We start from the raw sequence: 23,014 nt of genomic DNA on the forward strand, positions 1-23,014 counted from the left end.
AGGAGTGATTCCTAAGCTGTGTAGATGGGCTTTGCATGTGGGAGGCCCAGTTCTCATTCCTGACACCAGAGTCCCCTGAGCATCACCAGGAGCCAAGCCCCAAGCCCCTGGCCAGGATTAGCCCCTGAGAACTGCCCACTGAAGCTCCGAAACAAAACCAAAACATCTTCCAAAATTCAGGGTGCTGGGGTAATAGCTCAACGGTGTAGACTCTGCACCCCCGAGACCCAACTTTGACTCCCCGGCACTGCAAACGAAACAAAAGGCCGTGAGTCAATGACTCCCAACTCTGCGGCTCCCCAAGCTCGTGCGAGGCTCCATTTCTGGGGGAGCATGAGTCACCCCGCGCAGGGCACGCTGTCCCGCCCACACGCCCACCCCCACCCCCAGGTCCAGAAAGCAAGCGTGACACACATGGCTTCTCTCTCCCACTGATATATTTGATAATTGTCCAGAACCAAGAGACGGCGTCAGCCGGGGTGAGGGGGAGTATAAAAGAGCCCAGGGAGGCGGCTGGGAGTGGGTGAGCAGGTGAGAAACAGACACAGAAAAGAGAGAGGAGAGAGGCCGGGGCCGGGCTGGGGCCAGGGGCAGGGCCTGGACCAGGGGCGGGGCTGGGGGCGGGGCGAGCAGCCAGCCAGAGGTGGGAGGGAGGCGAGAGGCGGGAGATACCTGGAGGGGGTGGGGGCCGAGGCGGGGCCACGGGGAGAGAGGGCCCCTCCCCCCAGAATACAAAATGCGGGGGACTGGAGGGGGCTGTCCTGGGCATGGGGCGCGGGGAAGAGACGGGCCATATGGCGGGGCTGAGGTCAGTAGTAGGTTTCTTTCTCCACCCAACCTGCGGAGAGACAGAAACGGGACGACACAGACAAGTGGACACAGGTGGAGAGAGACACGTGGGCGGGAAGTGAAGGGGACAGAGGGACACGGACACAGGGAAGAGGCAGGGACACAGGGACAGAGCCATGGAGACAGTGACAGGGACAGAGACATGGGACAGAGCCACGGGGACAGAGACACGAGGACAGAGCCACGGGGACAGAGACATGGGGACAGAGACACAGGGACAGAGACACAGGGAAGGGGGCAGAGAGTATAGTTAGCACCCTAGAAGTCACCCCCAGAACTTTTCCCAACCACCCCTGCCCCAGACGCCCCCCTGCGACCCCCCCAGCCTGCCCGCTCACCCCCGGGGTTCCTGCGCAGAATGAGTTTGCGGATTTCGTCGTAGACGAAGATGAGGAAACTGTAGGGGAAGGCACAGAACCACCAGCTGGGCCTGTGGGGGCAGAGAGGGCGGGCGTCAGAGTGGGGTGGGTCACGGATGGCCAGTGCCCACAGGGGAGCAGCCTCCCCACCCCCCTGCAGGCTATGAGGACCTGCAAGGGGAGGGATCCAGAGCGACCTGAGAAGGTGGGGCACTCACTTGAGCGGGTACATGCGGAGGGCCACGTCCATGCCAGGGCAGTAGGACAGGAAGGCGGCCAGGGCTGTCTCCTCAAACAGGCCGAAGATCAGGATCTTGTTCCTGGTGGCACAGGTAGGGGTGCGGTGGGTGCAGAGAACCTGACCCCGTGTTCCCATCCTGCTTGCCCACCCACCTACAGACCCGCCCAGAGGTGGACCGGCTGAGACACAGGGGACAGAGGGTGACAGTGGCAGAGAAGCGGGGGAGACCCAGCGAGATGGAGACAGGAAAGCCTGGAGAGGAAGGGGCCCGGAATCCGCCCCTCCCCACCCCCACCCGGGGAGAGTCAGAGTCTAGGACGGATGTGACCACTGAGAGGCAAAACCAGAGTCAGACGGGAGAGATGCAGACAGACACAGGGATGGGACAGACAGCGGCCGCCTGGCCCGCCGCACTCACTTCATGCCCTGCTGGAAGACCGAGTTCCTCCGGGTCTTGCAGATGATCAGGTCAGCCCACTGGACCACCACGATGCTCACGAAGAAGGCCGTGTGGCAGGTGAACTCCACCACTTTCCTCTGCTCATAGGTCTGCGACAACGGATGATGGGGGCTCAGTGGGACCCTGGCCCCGCCCTACGCCCCCCATCAGCTCAGGCCACGCCCCTCAGGTGTCCAGCCTTTCAGCCTCCGCCCTGCCACGTCCAGGCCACGCCCATCCCACGCTGGGCTCAGCACACTCAGCGTGGCTGGGTTTTAGGGCAGGGAGGGGGCAGTGCCAGGAGGCCTCCAGTGTCTCTGGCAGAGCGGGGAGATGTAAGAGGGCAGAGAGAGGTTAACTCGGTTCTCTACAAGCTCCACCCCACCAGATGCCTCCTGAGGGGTCTGTCAGCGAGCTGGGAAAGGAGAAGCTGAGACCACGCCCAGGATGGGCAGGGCAGAGGAGACTTGGTGGTAGGGGGCGTGCATGGCTTTCTCCCAGCATCCTCTGTACTGGGCGGGGTGTGCCCACTCACCCACTGCTGTCCATAACTGTCCTCCAGGTCATTGATGGTGCGGTCGTCCCAGTTCAGCCGGATGCCCACCAGGTTGCTAGGCAGGAAGCCATTTTCCGCCAGGATGACAAAGTAGGAGAAGAAGCCTCCGAGGGCCTGAATCATTCCTACAGGAGAAGGGAGGTGAGGACAGGCTCTGCAGGGGCTGGCGGGCCACCTGAGTCCTCCGGTCTGAGCATCGCTGGGCTTCTCTGAGCACCACTGCACTTCCAGAGGTCACCGGAAGTGCCACTTGGCGTTGGGCACCCCAGATGGGTGTCCTGCAGCAGGTGTTTTGGGGAAGGGGGGCTCTCCCTGGATGGAAAACCTGGATGTCCCTGGGCCACCAGTCTCTCAGGAACTCACTGATGATCCCAGCTTGAGCTGGATAGGTCCCCACGATAGGAGTGACCTCCCTGGGGCTCTGGCCCCACCACAGAAACCCTGATAGGATGGCTGGGGTGCCCTCAGGGTGGGCTATACCCTCTGTGTACCCCCACTCAAACAGGAGGTTGAGAACAGGGAGGGGAGTTTGGGGGTCACTCTTGCCCTGAGAGAATTCAAAGGCTCTGTGTGTGTGTGTGTGTGTTGGGGGGCACTTGGCCCATGCAGTGCTGGCCTCCTGCACTGTGGCTGCCTGAGCGACTAGAGCCGCCCCGGCCCTCACAGGCTGCTCCTGAACTTCCCATCCTGCAGAGCATGGAGGACACCCGCGTGGGTTCTGCCTCTCAGCCACGTGCTCCCTGGGTGCACCCTACTTGTGCTGCACCCCCCTTCCCCCCTTGGTGCCTCCTCCCCTCTGTGAGTACCGAGTCCTACTTGGGGGTCTGTCCAGTGGACTCAGGGCCCCTGAGCACCCACGGCGTCCCCGTCCCGGGGTTCTCACCGATCTGCCCGTAGGCCATGCTGATGAGCCTCTCATTCACCAGTTTGTCGGTGCGTGGGTTCCTGGGCTGCCTTTTCATGATGTCGCTCTCAGCAGCCTCGTAGGCCAGGGAGATGGCGGGGACCTGCCCGGGAATGAGCTGGTGAGCTGGGGAGAGGGTCGCCCTGGGGCCCACCCGGGGCCACGGCCAGGACTCACCATGTCGGTGCCCAGGTCGATGCAGAGGATGGTGATGGTGCCCAGGGGCAGCGGGATGTTGGCCATGATGAACAGCAGGAAGGGCGTGATCTCGGGGATGTTGCTGGTCAGGGTGTAAGCGATGGACTTCTTGAGGTTGTCGAAGATCAGGCGGCCTGTGGCAGGAACAGCCTGAGACCCAAGCACCGCAGCCCTCTGCTCCCCCCGCCTCACCCACCGAACCCTCATCTACCTGCCTATCTTTCCTTTTTTGGTTTGCGGACAACACCCAGCATTGCCCAGGGGTTACTCCTGGCTGTGCACTCAGGAATTATTCCTGGAGGTGCTCAGGAGATCTTATGGGGTGCCAGGATCAAGCCCAGGCTGGCCGAATGCCAGGCAAGCTCCCTTTGCTACTGTGCTATCTCTGGCCCCTACCTGCCTTTCTGTATAGACTTTTGCCCAAGCCCCCCATTTGAATGTTCTTGAGACACAACACTTTGAACACTGCGTGGTGGTTTCTATTAAACCTTCCTTTACCCAGGCCAGAGCAATAGTACAGTGGGTAAGGCATTTGCCTTGCACGCAGCCGACCCGGGTTTGATAGCTGGCATCCCATATGGTCCCCTGAGCACACCAGGAGTAATTCCTAAGTGCAGAGCCAGGAGTAACCCCTGAGCATCGCTGGGTGTGACCCAAAAAGCAAAAAGGCAAAAAAAGAAAAGAAAAGAAAAGAAAAGAAAACCAACCTCCTTCCTTTACCTTATCTCTGACAATATGTTAACTTTTTTAAAATTTGGGGGTACACCCAGTAATGCTCAAGGGTTACTGTACTACGGAGTACTCCTAGGGGGCTCAGAGGACTTCATGAAATGCCAAGGATCAAATCCAGGTGGGCTATGTGCAAGGCGACTGACCTCCCTGTTGAGTCCGTGATCTCACTGCTAGGTTTATACCCAAGAGAAATGAATACTTGGGGTCGGAGTGATAGTACAATGGGGAAGGCGCTTGCTCTGCACGCAGCCAACCCTGGTCCAAGTCCCAGCATCCAACATGGACCTCCAAGCCCACCAGGAGTGATTCCTGAGTGCAGAGCCAGGAGTAACCTCTGTGCATTGCCAGGTGTGACCCAAAAAGCAAAAAAAAAAAAAAAAAAAAAAAAAAAAAAAAAAAAAGGGTATGAAGGGGCCAGGGAGATGGCTCAGGCTCAAAGGGTTGGCGTGCATGCTTTGTAGGCACACGATCTGGTGTTTTTTTTTTTTTTTTTTTTTGAGGAGCGGGTCACACCCAGTTAATCCTGGGTCATGCACTCAGGAATTACTCCTGGCGGTGCACAGGGGACCATATGAGATGCTGGGAACCAAATCCAGGTCGGCTGCATGCAAGGCAAAAGCCCTACCCACTGTGCTATCGCTCCAGCCTCACAATCTGGGTTTGATCCCCAGCACTGTATAGTGCCCCGAGCACCACCAGGAATATACGCCAGCCCCCTCTGCCCTCCCCGCAAAAGAAAGACAGAATATCTGACAGTAGGACGGCATCATCACAGAAAAGTATGGGGCTGGGGCAGAGGCTTTGCAGGCAGGAGCCAGGGTTGGAGCTCTAGGACTGCCAGGAGCAACTCGCGAGCATGGAACTGGAAGGAGCCCCCGCCAGACACCACCAGGTATGGCCCCCAAACCCCCAAACAAAATGAAATGAAATAAGATGCCCAGCTGATCACACCAACAATTTTGTATCCCTAATAGGCACTGCCTCCACAACCTAGCTGTGTGTCATCCTAAAGTATTGATGGGTTAGTGCTTACTCAAATGTGCCTCTGTGTGAATCTGTATGTGTGTTTGTGGGGGGCAGGTCAAGGGAAATCAAATGTGTTTAGCATGACCTGCTCACTCTCACAACTGGGGATGGCAGACGGGGATTCACTCAGGCTATTCTGCACATTTCCCTAATACGTGTTGTTTTTCTGCTCAGAGACCTTCTCTATCCACCCAGTCCAGGTAGGACCCTGGTCATCATCATGGCTGCCCACTGCTTCCTTCTTAGAAACAATTTGTAAACATAGTTGCTGCTGAACTTGTTTTTAGTTAGTTTGTTTTTGTTTTGGGGCCATACCTAGCAATGATCCAGGGTCCCTATGGGATGCCAGGGATCGAGACCAAGTCTTCGTGCAAGGCAAGTGCTCTCCCTGCTGTATTATCTTTCCGATCCCAGTTGTTGAATGTTTTTTCACACCTGGCGATGCTCAGGGACTACTCCTGGCTCTGCACTCAGGAATTACTCCTGGTGGTGCTTGGGGGGGACCATATCGGATGCTGAGAATCAAACCTGGGTCGGCTACATGCAAGGCAAATGCCCTACCCACTGTGCTATCGCCCTACCCACTGTGCTATCGCTCCAGCCCCAGTTGTTGAATGTTTTAAGGCATAAAACATTCCTCCTAGCTTGGCCTCCAGCTCCTAGCACCGTGCACGATGCCCTCCACCTGTGCAAAGTGTGTCAGCCCGGTGTGACAGTGTGTGCCAGTGAGAGTGGGCACAGCGTGTGCATAGAAAACGCGTCTGCTGAAGGAAGAGTTAACCACAGCTTTCCCCCGGGGTGAGGCGACAAGGGATCCAGGCATTTAATTTGCTGTTTGAATTCTCTCTTATCATCAATTGTTTTATCCACCAGGGACATTTCAAATGGGCGAGAGACACTGAAGAAAGCAGCATCACAGCATGAACTGTGGTTATTTCTGGATGCTGAGGTTACGGGTGATGCCAATTTTCTTCTTAATGCTTCTCTACATGTTCTATAATTATCGTGAGTTGCTTTAATGACCAGAATAAAATTAAGTGGGAGCAAGCGCCATCTGTGACCCTGGGAAGGTCTGTCGGGAGGCGGTGCTGGGGGTTCTGTGGCTTGGGCGCCCGCCTGTCCCCTCCCATGCTGCCGGGACCCCCCCCTCACTTCAGCTCCTCCACACACTTTCCTCTGAGCAGTTCTAGCCTGGCCTTGAGGGGGCACGATCCCTGTGGGTGCTGGAAGCTTCCTTGGCCCCAGGCCCCAGCTCGGTGAGGTGGCCTCATCAGGGTTCCTTCAGGACTACCTGCTTCTCCAAGGTTGGATTATTTTAACTTTATTTTGATATTCTTTTGATGTGATGGGGTCACACCCAACCGTCCTTAGGGCTTACTCCTGGCAGGGGTTAGGGGACCCTCTGCAGTGGCAGGGATGGCCCCTGGGCTGGCTGCATGCAAGGCCAGCTCCTTCCCTGCTCTCCTACATCTCTGACCTTTTTTAAATCTTTTTTTTCATTTTTGGAGGGACTCTCCCCATGTTCAGGAAGCCCTGTGAGCCCACTGGAAATTTTCAGCCAACTGGGATGTTGTTCGATGCAGAGGTCTGAGGATGTGGTATTGCTTGGGCCCTGAGATGCCGGGGACCCCCTGGGCCACCGCAGCAATGAAGGGGGACTAACAGTGTGAGGACCCATACGCAGGTTGGGCGTATGCACCCTTAACTGTAATACTATCTCCCAGCCCCTATTTTATTTTATTTATTTTTTTTGGGGGGGCAGCTGTGCTCAGGGCTTGCTCCTGACTACACTCAGAGATCACTCCTGGTAGACTCAGGTGATTGCATGGGGTGTTGGAGATGGAATTTGGGTCAACTGCTTTGAAGTAAGTGCCTCATCCCTGAATCCTCTCTAGGCAATATGAGTCCTTTTTTTTTTTTCTTTCGATTTTTAGGCCACCCTTTTGGACTTACTCCTGGCTCTAGTGTTCAGGGATCACCCCTGGTGGGGCTCAGGGGGCCATATGGGACACTAGAGAATCCAACCTGGGTTGGCAGTGTGCAAGGCAAACACCCTACCCTCTGTACTATCACTCCAGCCCCAGCAGTCCCTATTTTATTTTATTTTATTTAGTTTTGCTTTTGGGGTCACACCCAGCAATGCACAAGGGTTACTCCTGGTTTTGCACTTAGGAATTACCTTTGGTGGTGCTCAGGGGACCATATGGGATGCTGGGAATCAAACCTGGTTAAGCCGCGTGCAAGGCAAACCACCCTCCCTGCTGTGCTATTGCTCCAGCCCCAGCAGCCCCTATTTTAAAAATGCTTTCAAGAGAGTCTCCCCTACCAGACTGAGCCTGTACTGGGTGACAGTGGACCCAGAAATGGGTCAAATCAGTCTTGCCCTGCCTCGAGGGCTCTCCCCACGGTCAGTGGCTGAAGCCCTGGCCTGTTTCCCCCAGCCCACGCTCTTCCTGGGTGTCAGGCTTGGGAGCCCCCACTGACAGGGCCACCGACTCACCCTCCTCCACCCCAGTGACGATGGAGGCGAAGTTATCATCGAGCAGAATCATGTCTGCCGCCTGCTTGGACACGTCAGAACCAGCAATGCCCATGGCCACGCCAATGTCGGCCTTCTTGAGGGCAGGGGAGTCGTTCACACCATCTCCTGTCACGGCCACGATGGCTCCCTGGATGGAGGAAGAGCGGGTGAGGAGGAAGCCCGAGTCGCTGGTGCTCCCCCCGCCCCCCCACAGTGCCAGGCACCCCCCCACCAGGACCTTGCTCCGAGGCTCCCCGAGCACCCCACCTGTCTCTGACAGCCCTCCACAATGATGAGCTTCTGCTGGGGCGAGGTGCGGGCAAAGACGATCTCTGTGTGGTTCTGCAGGATCTCGTCGATCTGCTCCGAGGTAAAGTCCTTGAGATCGGTGCCGTGGATCACACAGGCCTTGGCGTCCCTGAAAAAGTGGAGCGTGGTCAGGGCGGGTGGGGCTGCGGCTGGCCAGACCCAAAGCCCAGAGATAAAGTGCTCAGAACGGGCACCCACAGGGGAGAGAGAGAGTGAGAGAGAGAGAGAGAGAGAAAGAGAGAGAGAGAGATGGGGGCTGGGGGCAGTCCCAGGAAGAACCCTGGGACAGTGGGCTTTCAGGGACAATCCAGAAAGGGTCATGGTCTTGAAGAGGCTTGGAGATAGGAGAGAAGGATGGACACAGTCTGGCAGAGGGGTAGGAGGCACCCAGAGACCAGGGTCCCTTTGATGCCCCAGTTGGGAAGTACCAGGTCATTTGATTTAGCTTTTCTTTTTCAGTTTGAGTTTGGGGCTGCACTCAGCAGTGCTCAGGGCTGACTCCTGGCTCTGCACTCAGGGATCACTCCTGACAAGGCTTGGAGGACCCTAGGGGTGCTGGGGATCGAACCGGGGTCATCTGCATGCAAGGCAAGTGCTCTCCCAGCTGTACTATCACTCTGTCCCCTGGTTTTTATTTATTTGTGCTCAGGGGCTACTCCTGGCTCTGTGCTCGAGGACTATATGCAGTAGCCAGGAATTGAACTGGGTCAGCCGCATGCAAGATAAGCACCTGAACCTTCTCTGAACAGCAGGTGGTTTTGGAGTGCGGGACGTGGAAGGGAGGTTGTGATAGGGGTGCTGGGTGAAAACCTCTACCTTGAGCCCACCTGGTTGCTGCACAGTGGCCCATGCACCCCTCTGGGGAGCAACGGGACACAGGACCCATCTGCAGGGAGGCCCCGTGAGGACCTGGGGCCCCTCCCGAGCAGGGGGCTCACCGGGGGTTGACCTGGCTGACGGGAATGTTGAGCCTGGCCGCGATGTCCTCCACCGTCTCGTTGCCCTCAGAGATGATACCCACACCCTTGGCAATGGCCTTGGCCGTGATGGGGTGATCGCCAGTGACCATGATGACCTGCCGGCATGGTGGGGGGGTTGGTCCAGCCTCCTGGGCTGTTCCCCAGGCCCCGACCCTGACTCCCTCCCCGCCACGGCCCTGAGGCCTCACCTTGATGCCCGCACTTCGGCACTTGCCCACCGCGTCAGGGACAGCGGCCCTGGGCGGGTCAATCATGGACATGAGACCCACGAAGCAGAGGTTATCAGTGGTGAAGTTCACATCGTCGCAGTCGAAGGCAAAACCCTTAGGGAACTGCTCCTCGGGCAGGTAGTAATGGCAGAAACCTGGTGGCCAGGCGGGGTTGGGGTGTCAGGGCTCCAAGCTCCCCCTCCGGCCCTCCTGTGCCCCCAGCACACTGCCTGCAGGTCTAGTGGCCAGTCTCCCAGTTGGCCTGCTGGTCAGTCAACACGCAGATCCCAGAGATGCTTTCTCTCTTACCCATATACTGATACACTCATGTGTCATCCATTCCCTCATCTGGCCCCTCCCTCATGCACTCTTTCATTCCCTCATGCATTCATTCATTCCCTCATGCATGCATTCACTCACTCACTCATGTATCCCCCCACTTACTCATCCATCCACTCACACACTCAATTCATTTGTTTTGGGACACCCCTTTCTGAGCCTGACCCCCAGGAAGTGACCCTTCCCTCACTCCCCAAGGCCCCCCCGCCCAGAGCTGGCCCAGCCTCAGCCCAGTGCACACCCAGCACTCGTTCGCCCAGGCCGCCGAGCTCCAGGTAAGCGTTCTGGAATGCTTCCTTCATCTCCTCGTCCAGCGGCTGCTCCTTGCCCTGCAGCAGGATGGTGGCGCAGCGGTCCAGGATGCGCTCGGGGGCGCCCTTCATCACCAGCAGGTAGCGGTTGTCGTTGGGGTCCTCAGTCTCATGGATGGAGAGCTGCAGGCAGAGCAGAGGCAGCCTGCATCCACCGCGGGACGGGGTGGCCCCTGCACCCCTGCAGAGCCGTGGGGGCCACCACAGGACTGGCTTCCCCAAAGAATACTGCCCAAATGTTTTGTTTTTTTTTTTGTTTGTTTAGGGGCTACACCTGGCGATGCTCAGGGGTAACTCCTGGCTCAGCACTCAGGGATTACTCCTCGCAGTGCTCAGGCGACCCTATGGGATGCTGGGGACTGAACCCAGGTCAGCCATGTGCAAGGCAAACGCCCTACCCACTGGACTATCGCTTTCACCCCTGCCCAAACATTTTTTGGCGGGGGAGGAGGCCCCAGATCTGGTAGTGCTTGAAGGATCCTGCAGGCTCAAACTAGAGGCTCTACTACCCCTTTGGCCCATTCCCCAGCTCCTCACCCATACAAGGCAAGTGCTCGCCCAGTGAGCCCCATCCCGGCCCAGCACGCATCGCTCTATCCCAGGGATCATTTCCTGCTTCTCCCCACAGTTTCTGAGCTCCCAGACATTTCTGCCTCTCTGTGTTCCACCATCTGAGGATGAGGACTCGTCTGTCTCTGTCTCTGTCTCTCCACTTTCTTGATATTCTCCCATCCCACACCAGCCCATCAGAGTCTCTGCTCTGCTCACCAACAAAATACACTTGATTCTGACACCTTCTCCCCCGCTCCTGCTGCCCTTCCACTCACCTGGACCATTGCGGGGCCTCCCCATTACACCCACATTTCTGCCCTCCCCAGCTCACAGTGGCCCCTCTCTCCCTGCGACCTCCTGATATCAAAAGGATCTTTAAAAAAAAAGTGAGGGGGCTGGCGAGATAGTAGAGTGGGTAAGATGCTTACCTAGGAGTAAGCTATAAGCATTGCTGGGTGTGGCCCAAAAGCGACACCCCCCCAAAAAAAAATGTGAGTAGCATGGCCAAAGAGATGGTGCAGTGTTCAAGGCACTGTCTCGCATGTGGCTGCAGCTGCCCTCATTCGATCCCCAGCATCTCATATAGTCCCTGAGCACTGCCAGGTGTGATACCTGATCACGCAGCCCAGAGTGATACCAAAACCAAATTAAATGAGTCCATAGATAATAATAAAGTGAGTCCGTAGAAAATGGTGCAACCTCATTGGAAACAGCCTGGCACTGTTCCAGAAAGGGGAGCACCTTCCCCGTGTTGGATCTCTCTGGCCCAGATTTTATATTTTGTTCTCATTTATATATACATATATATTGTTTGTATGTTTGTTGGGGGGTCACACTTGGGGTTAGTCCTCACCCTGGGTCAAGCTCAGGGGTTACTCCTGGCTCTGCACTTAGGGATCACTCCTGGCAGTACCCAGGGGACCCTATGGGATTCCGGGGATTGAACCCAGGTTGGCCGTGTGCAAAGCAAATGCCCTCCCCGCTGTACTATTGCTGCAGCCCCTGGTACCTGGTACTTGTTGGTGGAGTTGAAGGGGATCTCGGCCACTTTCTTGTTGCGTTCCCGCATCAGCTTCACGGAGCCGGAGGATAACTCGATGCACTTCAGCAGGGCAGACTCAGAGGCATCGCCGGCCACGTCCCTCTGCGGGGGGGGGGGGGGGAAGCAGGGGCGTCAGAGAGCTGCGGCAGGGCAGCTGGCAGCAGCGCAGCGGGCGGGCAGGCAGGGGTGGGCGGGGAGCAGCTGCGTCTACCTTGAGCACAGGGATGTTGTCCTGGCCGCCCTTGAAGACAGCGCGGTTGCAGAGCCCGGCGATGTGGGACAGCGCCACCCAGGTGTGTGAGCTCTTGTCAAATGAGGTTCCTGATAGAGGCAGATGTCAGTGCAGGGAGCAGCCTGGGAGGGGGTATGTGCGGGACCCCAGACGCCTCTGGGCCCTGCCAGGGCACACCCTCCCCACCATCCCTCACCTGACTGGTCCTCCGTGGTGTCCGCTTCGTGGATCTGGTTGTCAAACCACATGTGGGCGACGGTCATGCGGTTCTGGGTGAGGGTCCCGGTCTTGTCGGAGCAGATGGTGGATGTGGACCCCAGGGTCTCCACGGCCTCCAGATTCTTCACCAGGCAGTTCTTGCGTGCCATGCGCTTGGCGGTCAGCGTCAGACACACCTGGAGAGTGGCACGGGGAGAGGAGGGGAAGATGGGGGTCACCCAAATGCCCTGCTTAGAGCATCGGGCATGGCCCCGACACACCACTGGAATGAATGGGCTCACTCAACAGACAGGGGACAGAATGTTCAGGGAACCAGCATTTCACAAAGGCCCCAAACTGACCCCCTGTCCACTCACAGCAGCCTAGATACTTGGTGGAATAAAAGATGGACGACAGGGCCGGGCAGAGGGGCTCGGATGCCTGAAGCACTTGCCTGGTTTCAATCCCTGGTACTGCATGGACCCCCCCCAAGCACCACGGGGTGACTGCCCCCTGCCCTGACATTGAATTGAGACCACTTCTGAGCTCCCCCAAGTGTGGCCACCCAAAACAAACGAATGAAGGTGGAGTGAAAAGGAGAAATACAGGATGAATCTGAGAACTAAGCTCCGGGAGCCTCAACTACAGGGATAAGTTTCTGGGGCTGGAGTGACAGCACAGCGGGTAGGGCGTCTGCGTTGCACGCGGCTGACCCAGGTTCAATCCCCGGCATCCCGTATGGTCCCCCGAGCACCTCCAGGAGTAATCTATGAGTGCAGAGCCAGGAGTAACCCCTGAGCATTGCCGGGTGTGACCCTAAAACCAAACCAAGGAAAAACAGATAAATTTCTAACACACAGGGCGGGGAGAGAAATCATAGGGTTCATCCACGTGGATCAACCCAGATCAGGTCCCCAATACTGCCTGCTCCCAGATGAGCATCACTTGGTGTGACCCCAAAACAGAACAACCCCCCAAACCCTAATGCTCACCAGTGCATGGGTGGGTCCCAGCCTGAGCACGGGACTATCCTGCCAGGTCCTGCCCTGGGATCCTCTGAACCAAAAGGGCCAGAAACCAGTATTCATGACGTATTCCCATGAAGGATGGAAAGGGCCACGTTATTGGCTCTGCTAGAAGCTGGGATCGAGGCCGGGCTCAGCGGCATAGCATGAGCCTCCATGTGCAAGGCCCTGGGTTTGACCCACAGCACCCTGGCACAATCATTATAGGAGTCCCTTCAGACTAGGGGACAGGGGCTGGCTGAGGTCTGGCTAGCCTGGGTATTATGTCCTCTCCACCTGGACTCAGAAGGGGACAATCCTGATTGTACACTGTGTACATATTGTGCATATTAAGTTAAAAAGTCTATTTGTTTCACGGCCATACCCAGCATGTCTGGGGGGGTCACTCCTCGCTGTGCTGGTAGGACCATGTGGTATGAGACCGAACCCAGGGTTCCTGCATGCAGAGCAGGTGCTCTGGCACTCAGCCCTCTCCCTGGACCTGAAGAAGCCTTTTTTTGGGGGAGAGGGGGAGGCACCGGAGTTGGCTGCATGCAAGCTAAGCACCTTACTCACACCTTACCTGCTGGACTATCTCTCTGGCCCCTGTAAAAAAGCCTTTTTAAAAAAAATTTAGAGTAGTACTGAGTGGGCTAATAGGGATAAATTTGCAGGCTCTGTGAAGTAACAGAGTGGAGGAACAGGACGGTGAGCCGAGGATGGTCCCAATTTTGTACCCTGGAAACGGCATCACCAGCATCTCTCTCTCTCTCTCTCTCTCTCTCTCTCTCACACACACACACACACACACACACACACACACTCTCTCTCACACACACACACACACATACACACACTCTCCATACACACACATGTACTCACACACTCCACACACTTTCACACACTCCACACATACTCTCACACACTCTCCACACACACACTCACACACACAATCTCCATAACACTCTCTCCATACACACATACACTCACACTCTCCACACACACATTCACACGCAAAACATACACACACACATACACACTCACATACAGAGCCAGATGCCCACATCGGCTGCAACTGAGTGGACTGGGGCTGGGCAGCAGGAGGGGCTCTTTTCTTCTTTCACAAATATAACACCTTTGTTGGCTTGTTAATTGTGGGGGGCAGGAATCCCAGAGGTAATGGGGGCCACCAGGCACAGGAGGACGTGTGGAGGCAGGGATAGGGCCGGGCCTGTGCACTCCAGCCCTTGGCCTCCTCTCCCGGGCGCTTTATGAACACTTCTGAGAGCTTATGGAGAAAGTGAGAGAACCACAAAAGAACCAGGAACGCTAAGGCCTTACAATGTTTCAGATTTGCTTGTTTCAATTTGGTTTGGTTTGGGGGCCATAGCTCAGAGACTATTCCTGGCTCTGTGCTCAGGGGTCCCTCTTAGTGGTGCTTTGGGGGACCCTATGTCGTGCTGGAGATCGAACCAGGGTTGGACTTATGCAAGGCAAGTGCCTTGAGCCCTGTAGGGTCTCTGGCTGGCTCCGATCTGCTGATTGGTCGGAGGAGCACTTGGGTGCCAGGATCCTCCTCAGTTAAGCAGTGAGAGGTTGAGCCTTCAGCAACCAAATTACTTATCAAATCCCTGCCGCCCAGCCCCTTGCCCCAGCTCCCTCCCCTGCCTTCCAAGTCCCTCCCCTGATCCTTCTCCCCTGCCCCAGTTCCCTCCCCCTTCGCAAGCTCCCCTCACTGTCCAGCTTCCTCCCCCCTGCTCCAACTCCTTCCTCCTCCCACTAGTAGGGCCTCCTCCTTTAGACTGGCAGGTCCCGTGTCTTCCTCCCTCAGGCTCCTCCTTCAAACTCAGAATTGGGGGGTCTGGGGCCCTCCTCCCTCTGACCCTGGCCTCCCTCATCAGATACGGGGGTGTGGGTCTTACAGTGACAGTGGCCAGCAGACCCTCGGGCACATTGGCCACGATGATGCCGATGAGGAAGATGACAGCCTCCAGCCAGGTGTAGCCAAGGATGAGGGAGAGGATGAAGAAGGAGACGCCCAGGAAGACGGCCACGCCAGTGATGAGCTGGATGAAGTGCTCAATCTCGATGGCGATGGGCGTCTTGCCCACCTCCAGCCCCGAGGCCAGGGTGGCGATGCGGCCCATGACCGTGCGGTCCCCGGTAGCCACCACCACGCCCCGAGCAGTGCCTGTGGGCCAGAGGGGATCGGTCTGAGGGGGTGGCTGGGCTCAGGGAGGGCCCACAGCCCCACAGTTGTTGTCTCTGGCAGGGGGGCTCGGCCCCCTGTGGGCCCCCATGGTGCCCACCTCACCTTCCACACAGTTGGTGGAGAAGAAGGTGATGTTGCGGGTCTCCAGGGGGTTGTCGTGCGTGCAGTCAGGAGAACGGGTCTGTGGCTCAGACTCGCCAGTCAGTGAGGAGTTGTCCACCTGCAGCGACAGGGGAGAGAGATAGAGAGAGACAGAGAGACAGAGAGACAGACAGACAGAGAGAGAGCGAGAGAGAGAGTGAGAGAGGAGAGAGAGGAGAGAGAGAGGAGAAAGAGAGAGGAGAGAGCGTGAGAGAGAGCAAGAGGGAGAGAGAGAGGAGAGAAAGAGGAGTGAGAGAGCACGAGGGAGAGGAGAGAAAGAGGAGAGAGAGAGAGGAGAGAGAGAGGAGAGAGAGCGAGAGAGAGCGAGAGAGAGAGAGAGAGAGAGAGAGAGAGAAGGCTCAGTGCACAGCTGGGCTGTGAGGGCAGGCTGGAGGAGACTCCACTGTAGTCGGAATCTGTAGACCTCTGGCCGGAGGTTGCATTCATGAAGGTAGGGGTGGGTGCAGTCCTCCGGGTCTGAGGGAGGAGGGGCTGGGGATGGACCCCAGGATCTGAGGGAGGAGGGACTGCGCTGGACCCCTGAAATCTGAGGGAAAAGAGACTGAGCTGGATCCCTGAGTCTGAGGGCGGAGGGACTGGGCTGGACCCTGGGTCTGAAAGAGGAGGGGACTGGGGTGGACTCCTGGGAGGAAATTGGGTGATAGAGCCCTATTCTTTTTTTCTTTTCTTTTTATTTTTTCCTTTTTGAGTATAAGTACCACGCTGCTCAGGTCATCCTGGCTCTGAGCTCAAATTGTTCCTGGCAGTGCTTGGGAAGCCATATTGGGATACGAGGGATCGAACCCGGGTTAGGCGTGTGCAAGGCAAACGCCCTCCCCACTGTACTATGGCTCCCGTCCCTGGACCCCTTTGCTGGGGCCTGTATTCTTGGCCTACTCCGAGGGGCAGCTCTGGCCCGGCCTGGCCCACCTTGCAGCCGTGAGCCGAGATGATGCGCAGGTCGGCCGGGACTCGGTCTCCGCCCTTGATCTCCACCAGGTCCCCGACGACCACCTCCTCGGCATTCACCTGCATCTTTTCCCCTTCCCGGATCACCAGGGCTTGCTGGGGGAGGATAAAGCCATGATGTCACCTCCCCGGCTGCTGCTCAGGGTCCCTGGAGCCGACTTTACCCACTGGTCAGCCTCAGCCACCGCCCCCCCTCAACTGGAGTCTGCCCACACCTGGGGAACCATGTTCTTGAAGGACTCCATGATCTTGGAGCTCTTGGCCTCCTGGTAGTAGGAGAAGCAGCCGGTGATGATGACCACGGCGGCCAGCACAATGCCCAGGTACAGCTGTGGAGAGACACAAGGTCACGGCCTACCAGGAACTCTGGGGGGCCCTAGGGAGAAAGCTTTGCTTTTGTCTCCTCATCTCCCTGCCGGGCTGGGCACAGCGTGGGTCTGTGTCTCAATCTTCATCTCTCTGCTCTGCGTGTTTGTCTGTCTGGCCCTGTTGGAGAAGCTGGTGGAATTTGTTTGTTTGCTTCTGAGCCATACCCGGGGGTACTCTGGATTTACTCCTGGTGGGGCGTGGGGGACCCCGTGTGGTGCCAGGGATCCAATCAGGGCTGGCTGCTTGTCAGGCAAATGCCCTCCCTGCCGTCCTATCTCCTCAGCCCGTGCCGGGGAATCTGGGTGTGTGTGCTGTCGTCTGGCTGTGTGGGTGTCTGTCGGGAGTGTCTGCATCTGTAGGTGGAGCTCTGTCTGTCTGTCTGTCTGTCTGCCTCTCTCTCTCTCTGGTGGTCTGTGTGAGTCTGAAACTCCGGTCATCTGTCATCAGGGGTGTTCCTTTCTGAGAGAGAACCCTGTGCTCCGTGCTCGTGTCTCTCTGGCAAACTGATGCATGGGAGTCTCGTGTCCCTCTATGCTGGTGTAGGCACCCGGGGTGGCGTCGGTGTCCTTGGTGCAGGCATGCCCTTGGGCACCCACCGAGATGGTCCCGGGTCAGTGGCTGCTCCTCATGCATCTCGAAGTTCCATTCACGACCACCTGGTGGTGTCTGTCCCTCAGGCACACCCCTTTGGGATGGTGTGCCTATTCATCCTTGCTGTGTGACCCTGGATAACCAACCCCCAGAGCCTCTCTGAGCCTTGCCCTGCTTGTGCGTCCCTTTGGTTCTCTACTGGGGCATTGTGACTGGGAGATGAGGGAAGGCAGGAGAGCAGTTTTGGGAAAGGCTGAAGGATGGGGAGAGGGAGGGTCTGTGTGTTCCCAGACTCCCGGCCTGGCACTCACGTTGTCGCCAGATGGGTCGTCTTCGGTGCCCGCCTGGATGCCGTAGGCCAGGAAGCAGAGGATGGCCCCGATCCACAGCAAGATGGAGAAACCCCCGAAGAGCTGACGGCAGAACTTGACCCACTCGGGAGTGGTGGGGGGTGGGGTGAGCGCGTTCGGCCCGTCCCGGGCCAGGATCTCCTGAGCTTTGCTGTGGGTCAGACCCTGGGGGACACGAGACTCATATAGGAACCCTCAGAATAACCCTGCACCCACTTTCCAAGTCCCCTCCCAGCCCTTCAGGGATTCACATTCCAGGGCCTCCTCCCTCAGACCTGGGATCTATTCCCAGCCTCCCCCCTCAGACCCAGGTTTCATCCCCTGCCTCCCCCCTCAGGCCCACGCACCTGCACGCAGTCTGTGTTGTACTTCCGGCACACCTCTTCCACTGACATCTTGTGCTCTGTCTGTGAACAGGAGTGTGGGGTAGGCAGGTGAGTGGGGGTGTGGGGGAGGGACAGAAGTGGGGAGCCGTGGATAGGGCGGGGAGGTGGTGCCAGGGGCAGGGGGCAGGGCTTACCATAGCCACCTCCTTCTTGAGGTCATCCATGTCCCGGCTCTTGGTGGCCTTGCCCTTCTTGGGCGAGCTCTTGTCATCTTTCTTGTCCTGCGAGGTGGCGACACGATAGCTGTCAGAGCCACCAGACTGCGGGCGAGAAGGGGTGACAGGGGGGCTCCAGCCCTCCACGCCCCACTCTCAGCCGGCCAGGGCATCTCTCCTCACAGTCGCCTGGGTCTCGTCTCTGAGCATCACTGAGTTCGGCCGGGTGCCCTTGGCCCCGAGCGCACTCCCTCTTCCCTGCACATCTCTCTTGCTGTCTGTTGTCTCATGGTCTGTCCCTCCAGGTCTCTGGACCCGCTTTTCTTGTTTTCTTTTGTTTCTGGGCCATGCTCAGTGGGGCGGTGTCTGGGGGGGACCATTGGTTGATGCCAGGGATGGAACCAGAGTTGGCTGCATGCCGGGCAAGCATCTTGTCCGCTGTGCTCTCGGCCCCTCTGAGCCTTCCTCTGCTCTGATTTGCCCTTGGTTCCTCCTAATCTCTCAGCCCCACGTCCCCAGGTGCTTTGCTATCTTTCTGGCTGCTTCTCTCCCTCGTCTGTGCCTGCTGTCAGGCTGCTGGAATCTCCACGCTTCTGCCTCTCCCCTGCGTCTGTCTCTAGTGCGCAGTGTCCATCTCTGTCCCTGGAACTCTCTCCCCGAGTCTGGCTGCGCTCTCAGAGCTTCGGAATGTCAAGAGGGTCCATGTCAGGGTCTTTTGTCACCGTTTCCTCTGCCTGTCTATCCTCCTGTCCATCTCCTGCTCCCAACTGCTTTTCTTCCCTTCAGTGTCTCTCCCGATTCAACCATCTCTTCTCGGAGCCCTGGCTTCCTCTGCCTCCTCCCTCTGGGTCCTGCTGCTGTCTGTACCCTCAGGGTGCTTCCATCCCATCCCCTACCTCTATCGCTCTCCCAGCTCTTTCCCTGCGCTGAAAAGGTCCCAGTCTCCATCTTACTAGGGACTCAGCAAATCTCAAGAGACCCTCTAGGCCTGGCAGAAATGGAGAGGAAGGTTTGCTCCAGTGGGGACGAAGGCCAGGTGGGAATGGGATATGGCCTGGCTGGACCTGTCGCCAGTCCTGACGGCTCAGACTGACCAGCCGTGGGCCCTGGTGGGTGGGTGGGTGGGGGCAGCTACAGGGTTGAACGAGGGAGGGGACACCTGCACCCTCGGAGATCTGGATGACAGTGTGGGGGTTGGCAAGGATTCAGGGTACAGACGCCAGGCCTGGCTTGAACTGGCTGTTAGTGTGAAGGGGAGAAATGAAAACTCAGGCTTCACGGGCCTGGGACTGATGGGGATGCTGGGGTGAGGCCACTGGCCAGCCCTGCTGGCCGGGGGCCAAGCCGGGATCCCAGTGCAGGCAGCTCAGCTCGCGCTAATCCCCGCGTGACCTTGTGCAGGGCCTGGCTGCCTGCGCAGGCCCCCAGACCTGCAGGCTGAACCCCAGGGGTGTCGGGGGTGGGAGGGAGGCTTGGCCCCCTGCCAGCCCTGCAGCAGCACTGCGTCTGTCACAGGCACGACACAGACGACACGCCAGCCCCAGCCCAGAGGCGCCGGAGCCTCAGGAGAGCATGGGCAGATGTGGAGATGGTCAAGGGCCAGAGCAGAGAAATGCGGGCGGTGGCAGGGCAGAGATGGAACAGCGACTTCCAGGAACAGGAGAGAAAGCGGGGGCACCTTGGGAGGGGGGGGACTTTGGGAGGCCTGGGAAGCTGAGACTCCAGGCTCTATGGAGCCAGGCCTGGGCCCTGGGGTCTGAGGCAGGAGGGGCTGAGTCTGGATACTGGGTCTGAGGGAGGAGGGGTTGGGGCTGGATCCTGGTCTGAGGGAGGACTGGGGGAGGGACCCCTAGTCTAAGGAGGAGGGGTATGAGGGAGGAAGCTGGGGCATGGATCTCTGGTCTGATTGAGGAGGGGATGGATGCTTGGGTCTGAGGGGGTAGGGGGTAGATTCTCGGGTGTGAGGGGGGAGGGAATAGATTCCTGGGTGTGAGGGAGGAGGGAGGAAGGAATTAGTCCTGGGTGTGAGGGAGGAGGGCTGGGGGAAGGGTTCCTGGGGCGGAGCGGGGAGGGCTCAGGGACGCCCAGCCCTGGTGGGTGACAGTGGCTCCCGATCGCCCTTGCCATGCCCAGACTCCCTTGGGGGCAAGTTTCCATCTGTCCGAGGGGCGCCGAGGCTTCCCCAGTCAAGGCAGGGGGCCCAGATGGGCACACAGCGGGCGGGAGCGCCTCCGAGGGTGGGGGACACGCCTGTCTGGCTGCGGCCGCCTCTGCAGCTCCTGCCATGTTCCGAGCAGTCGCCTGCCCGCCCGCCCGCCCGCCCTCTCCCGCAGCTCCTCCACCCCCCTCGGGTGTCTGGGGCGGTCATCTGGGAACCACTTCCTCTGCAGGGCATGCAGCCGTGCCCATCCTTGAGGCGAAGCTCACGTCTCAGCCTCAGTTTCTCTCTTCGTCTCCACATCCCTGTTTCTCTTCTTATCCCTGTCTGTGAGTCTGTCACAGCGTCTGTCTCTGAAGGACCTGATTTCTCTCCCCAGGAGCACCCCCGCCTCCTTCCTTCATTTCCTTCCCCAAAGACCCTCCTCCCGTCCTTTCTCGCAAACATTCGGCCTCCACCCTGCCCACAGCTTCCCGTTCCTCCATCCCACTTACCTGGAGGCCGTGGCTGCCTCCCCACTTCCCCTTCCTTCCTCGCCCCTCCGCCCTCCCCGGCAGCAGCGCCACCCCCCCCATCCCAGACCCATCAGCCCTCATCCGCCATCTTCCCCCCTCCCCGCCTCCCCCCTTCCACCCCGACGTTCTCTCTCCAGCCCACCCACCGCCTTCCCCCTCTCGCCCACCCCGCGGCCCTGCCCCAGACGGGAGGGAGGATCCGGGGCTGCAGCTGGGGGTCAGGTGGTCAGCCGGGGAAGGAGGCGGCATCTGCTGGAGAGACTCACAGACAGACAAGGACACACGGAGACACAGGCAAGGGCAACGCGAGGCATGCACGCCCGCGACCACGACAGCCCCACACTGGCACGGGGGGGGGGGGGCGCTCCTCCTGCGCTGCCCAGCCCCCAGCCCTGTCTGTGCCCCAGGTTAGGGGCTGACTGCACAGGGCCGCCGCGAGCGGCGCCGCACTGCGGAGCGCCCCTCTCCAGGTCTGGAAGGAGACCGAGAGGTCATCCGGCGTGGGCCCCCAAGCCTGGACCTGTCCCCACCTGGCCAGGGACGCCGCCAAGGGGACTTGCGCACCGCAGATCCCCCCTTACACACACACACACACACGCGCGCGCGCGCGCGCGCGCGCTGCGGACAAACACCAGCGGGGTCCCACGAAGGCAAGCGGCGGGCAGGGGCTGGCGCGCGCACACACACGCACACGAGCGAGCATGCCACGCACAGGGCCGGCCGGGGTGCCCGCGCGCATTCCATACACAAAGACCCGCCAGCCCGCGCCGCACCCCCGCGCCACCCCCCGCACACATGCAGACGGCCGGGCCGGGTGGGCTGCACGCGGGATCCCCGCGCGCCCCCCACCCCGCAGCCCGGCCTCCCGCATACACCCAATGTCACCGGAGCGTCCGGGTCGTGCACGCTCCGGCCGACCAGGGCACCTACCCCCATCTTGGCGGCTGCGGGGGCGAGAGGCGCGCGGGCAGGCGGCGCGGGGCCGGGGCAGGGGCCTCAGGCGGGCTCGGTCCGCGCGTCTGTCCGGCAGTCAGCCCGGCCGTGCGGAGTCTGCGGCGCCGTAGCCGACGCCTCCTCATATGCCCGCGCCAACGGGGGGGCCGCGGCGGCCAATCAGCGGCGCCGCCGCGCTGATGGACGGCCCCGGCTCCGCCCCCGGTACTGCAGCTGTCCTCCCCGCCCCCGCCCCTGCCCCTCCGCAAAGTGCCTGCTGGAAAGGGAAGCGCTGCGGGAGGGGGGGGGGATCCCCGAGACCCCCGCAAGGTGGGGTGGTGGCGCCGCCGACGAGCAGGGCGCGGAAAGAGAAGCTCGGCATCCCTTCATTGTAGGGTCGGGCCAGAAAAAGAGGGGGCCACCGAGAGGTTTGGCCAGGGTGGGGGGAGGGGAGCAGAGGCCCACTGCATTGAGTCTGGGGGCCCAGAGCGTCGCTCCGCAGTGAGGCGGGGGACCTGGAGATTCTACCAGGGAGGCTGCTCTGGCTGAGCAGCTGGAGGGGGCACCGGAGATAAGGAGGATCCCATAGGAAGAGGGGTGCCGCAGAGAACAGCCTAGAAGACCCTAACGTGTGCTTCCCATTATCGAAGGACTACCCAGTGAGAAACAACTGCACAGGTACACGAGACACCTGTATACCTCAAACTTGAGGAGGGACCATTAATCAGATAAATCCAGTTGCGTGTGTGTGTGTGTATGTGTGTGAGACACACCCCAGCCCCCACCACATTTTCACCATCACATTCCATCACAAGCTGCTTGTATTCTTACACACACAATTTCAGTTCTACCCCCCAACTTGGAGACACACACACACACCTAGAAACAAGTGAACACCTCTCACACACCCCTAGATATAACACAGTCACTGTCAGGAGGTGCTAACTATAAGCTTCACCCCTTCCGATGTATCTCCTCACACACTCACAGGGATGACCCTCCCCTCCCCAAACATAAGCCCAGGAGCCAACAGCCCAGAGCACTTATGCGGGCCTCGCAGGGACATTGTGGCTGCAGTTGCTCAGCCACAGGACATCACACACACGATCTCTGCAGATCTGAGCGTGAGCAAAGGCCCATGGAGCAAAATTGCCAAATGGCTGCCCGTCATGAATGAGAGACAAAAAGGTGCACACGTGTGGCTCAGTAATTCACAGACATCAACGCACAGCAC

The 23,014-nt window shown here is 58.9% G+C and overlaps 1 protein-coding gene across 1 annotated transcript; it reads right to left on the reverse strand.

The window, feature by feature from the left end:
• Positions 1-419: 419 nt before the first annotated feature.
• ATP1A3 (ATPase Na+/K+ transporting subunit alpha 3) lies at positions 420-21,931 on the reverse strand. The gene is made up of 23 exons (XM_004620704.3): positions 21,778-21,931; positions 18,154-18,240; positions 17,981-18,040; positions 17,595-17,798; positions 16,539-16,652; positions 16,285-16,419; positions 15,316-15,433; positions 14,924-15,192; positions 11,996-12,194; positions 11,779-11,888; positions 11,535-11,669; positions 9,904-10,096; positions 9,303-9,478; positions 9,073-9,209; positions 8,093-8,243; positions 7,805-7,973; positions 3,526-3,680; positions 3,328-3,451; positions 2,424-2,569; positions 1,868-1,998; positions 1,427-1,528; positions 1,188-1,279; positions 420-838 (listed from the first exon to the last, which is right to left on the reverse strand). The coding sequence occupies exons 1-23, from the start codon at positions 21,781-21,783 to the stop codon at positions 810-812; spliced, it is 3,042 nt and encodes a 1,013-aa protein (XP_004620761.2). The 5' UTR covers positions 21,784-21,931; the 3' UTR covers positions 420-809.
• Positions 21,932-23,014: the final 1,083 nt, after the last annotated feature.

Source organism: Sorex araneus, chromosome 8 (assembly GCF_027595985.1).
Source record: "Sorex araneus isolate mSorAra2 chromosome 8, mSorAra2.pri, whole genome shotgun sequence".
Taxonomy (NCBI): domain Eukaryota; kingdom Metazoa; phylum Chordata; class Mammalia; order Eulipotyphla; family Soricidae; genus Sorex; species Sorex araneus.